Source organism: Chlorella variabilis (genome assembly GCF_000147415.1).
Source record: "Chlorella variabilis unplaced genomic scaffold CHLNCscaffold_11, whole genome shotgun sequence".
In the NCBI taxonomy this organism is placed as follows: Eukaryota; Viridiplantae; Chlorophyta; class Trebouxiophyceae; order Chlorellales; family Chlorellaceae; genus Chlorella; species Chlorella variabilis.
Window position 1 is genome coordinate 1469545 of NW_005435077.1, and position 1510 is coordinate 1471054.

Sequence of the window (1510 nt, forward strand, 5' to 3'; positions counted from 1 at the left end):
AGACTCGATGTCCGACACGCCGCAGGTAGTGCTCGCCGCGGGGGAGGGCAGCTGCTTCGCCAGAGTAGCTGCACGCACCAACCGGTTTGCAGCCCGTGGCACGCACCGCCCTGGACTGTTTGCTGAATGCATGCTGGCCCCGCTGCAGGTGGCCCGGCGGTTCAGCGTGGAGGTGCGGCAGGGGGACATAGTTGTGGCGGCTACAGACGGCCTGTTTGACAATGTGTACCCAGATGAGGCGGCCTCCCTGGTCTCCGCCAGCAAGGGGGGGGGGGGTGAGTGCGTGTGGGGTGTGTGTGTGTGTGTGTGGAGGCAGAGCGGTATGATTCGGAGGGCGAGCCACGGCTGGCTGGCAGGCCGGGGTGCGCGGGCGTGCGCCTCCCTGCCCCAGCACCCCACCGCCGCCGCCACCATGCCCGCTCGCGACCCCCTGCTCATTGTTTGTGTGTGTGTGTGTGCGCTCCCGCCCCCTCTTCCTACCAGGCGATGTCGGGCATGAAGTGGGGCAAGGGTGGCATCATCGCCAACCCCAACTGCTCAACAATCATCGCCCTCATGGCCGTCACCCCGCTGCACCGCGCTGGTGAGGCGCCGGCGGTGCTGGCGTGTACATGCCTTGCACAGGCACAGGAGGGCAGGCGCGGTGGGGCTGGCCCACGCAGTGGGGGCAAGGGCGTGTGGTGTGGTGTGGTGGGAAGTGCAAGCGGGGGTGGACCCGCGGGCTGGGGCTGCTGCGGTGCCCGCCTCGCCTGCTGCTGCGCCCCTCCCAGCTCTGATCCACACGTGCTGCTTTGCCCCGCTTTGCCCCACATTGCCCCGCCTTGGCCCGCCTGCAGCCAAGGTGAAGCGCATGGTTGTGAGCACCTACCAGGCGGCCAGCGGGGCGGGGCAGGCAGCGATGGAGGAGCTGGAGCAACAGACGAGGGAGGCGTTGGAGGGTGAGGCAGGGGGGGCAGGTGGTGCGGTGGGTGTGGGTGGCGGTGTGGGAGTGGTGAGGGCGGGTGCCGAGGCTGGGCCACCAGGCAGGGGGTGGCGGCACCGGAGGGTGAGGGATCGGGGGCAGGCGGCGGCACACGAGTGGGTGCGGCCTTTGGTGCCAGCGATGAGCCGCGGGTCCGTTCGACCCCAGAATGGCCCCTCTCCGCCCCACGCCTCTCCTTGCCGTCCGGTCCCCACGCGGGGCCTCCCCACCCCACGCGGCTCTCCCCCTCCCCTCCCATCCCCCTGCCCGCCCGGCCACTCCTCGCCACGCTGCTGTCCACCTTCAACCCCCACCCCCTGCAGGCAAGCCCGTCACCACCAACATCTTCCCCTTCCAGTACGCCTTCAACCTCTTCTCCCACAACTCACCCATGACCGACAACGGGTACAACGAGGAGGAGATGAAGCTGGTGGGAAGCTGCGGGGAAGCTGGGTGGGGGGGGGGGAAGCTGGGCGCTGGGAGGGGGGGGGGGGGGGGGGGGGGGGGGGGGGGGCGGGGGGGGGGGGGGGGGGGGGGGGGGGGGGCGGG

At 71.0% G+C, this 1510-nt stretch overlaps 1 protein-coding gene across 1 annotated transcript in view; it reads left to right on the top strand.

Moving 5' to 3' along the window:
- Nucleotides 1–1510, top strand: part of CHLNCDRAFT_134577 (hypothetical protein) — a gene marked incomplete at both ends in the record, with an annotated part of 3387 nt that overhangs the window by 1244 nt on the left and 633 nt on the right. The window contains 4 exons of the mRNA XM_005847289.1: nucleotides 149–250; nucleotides 484–583; nucleotides 837–938; nucleotides 1285–1391. Coding sequence (XP_005847351.1) covers nucleotides 149–250; nucleotides 484–583; nucleotides 837–938; nucleotides 1285–1391 — 411 coding nt within the window. The remainder of the gene's footprint in view (nucleotides 1–148; nucleotides 251–483; nucleotides 584–836; nucleotides 939–1284; nucleotides 1392–1510) is intronic.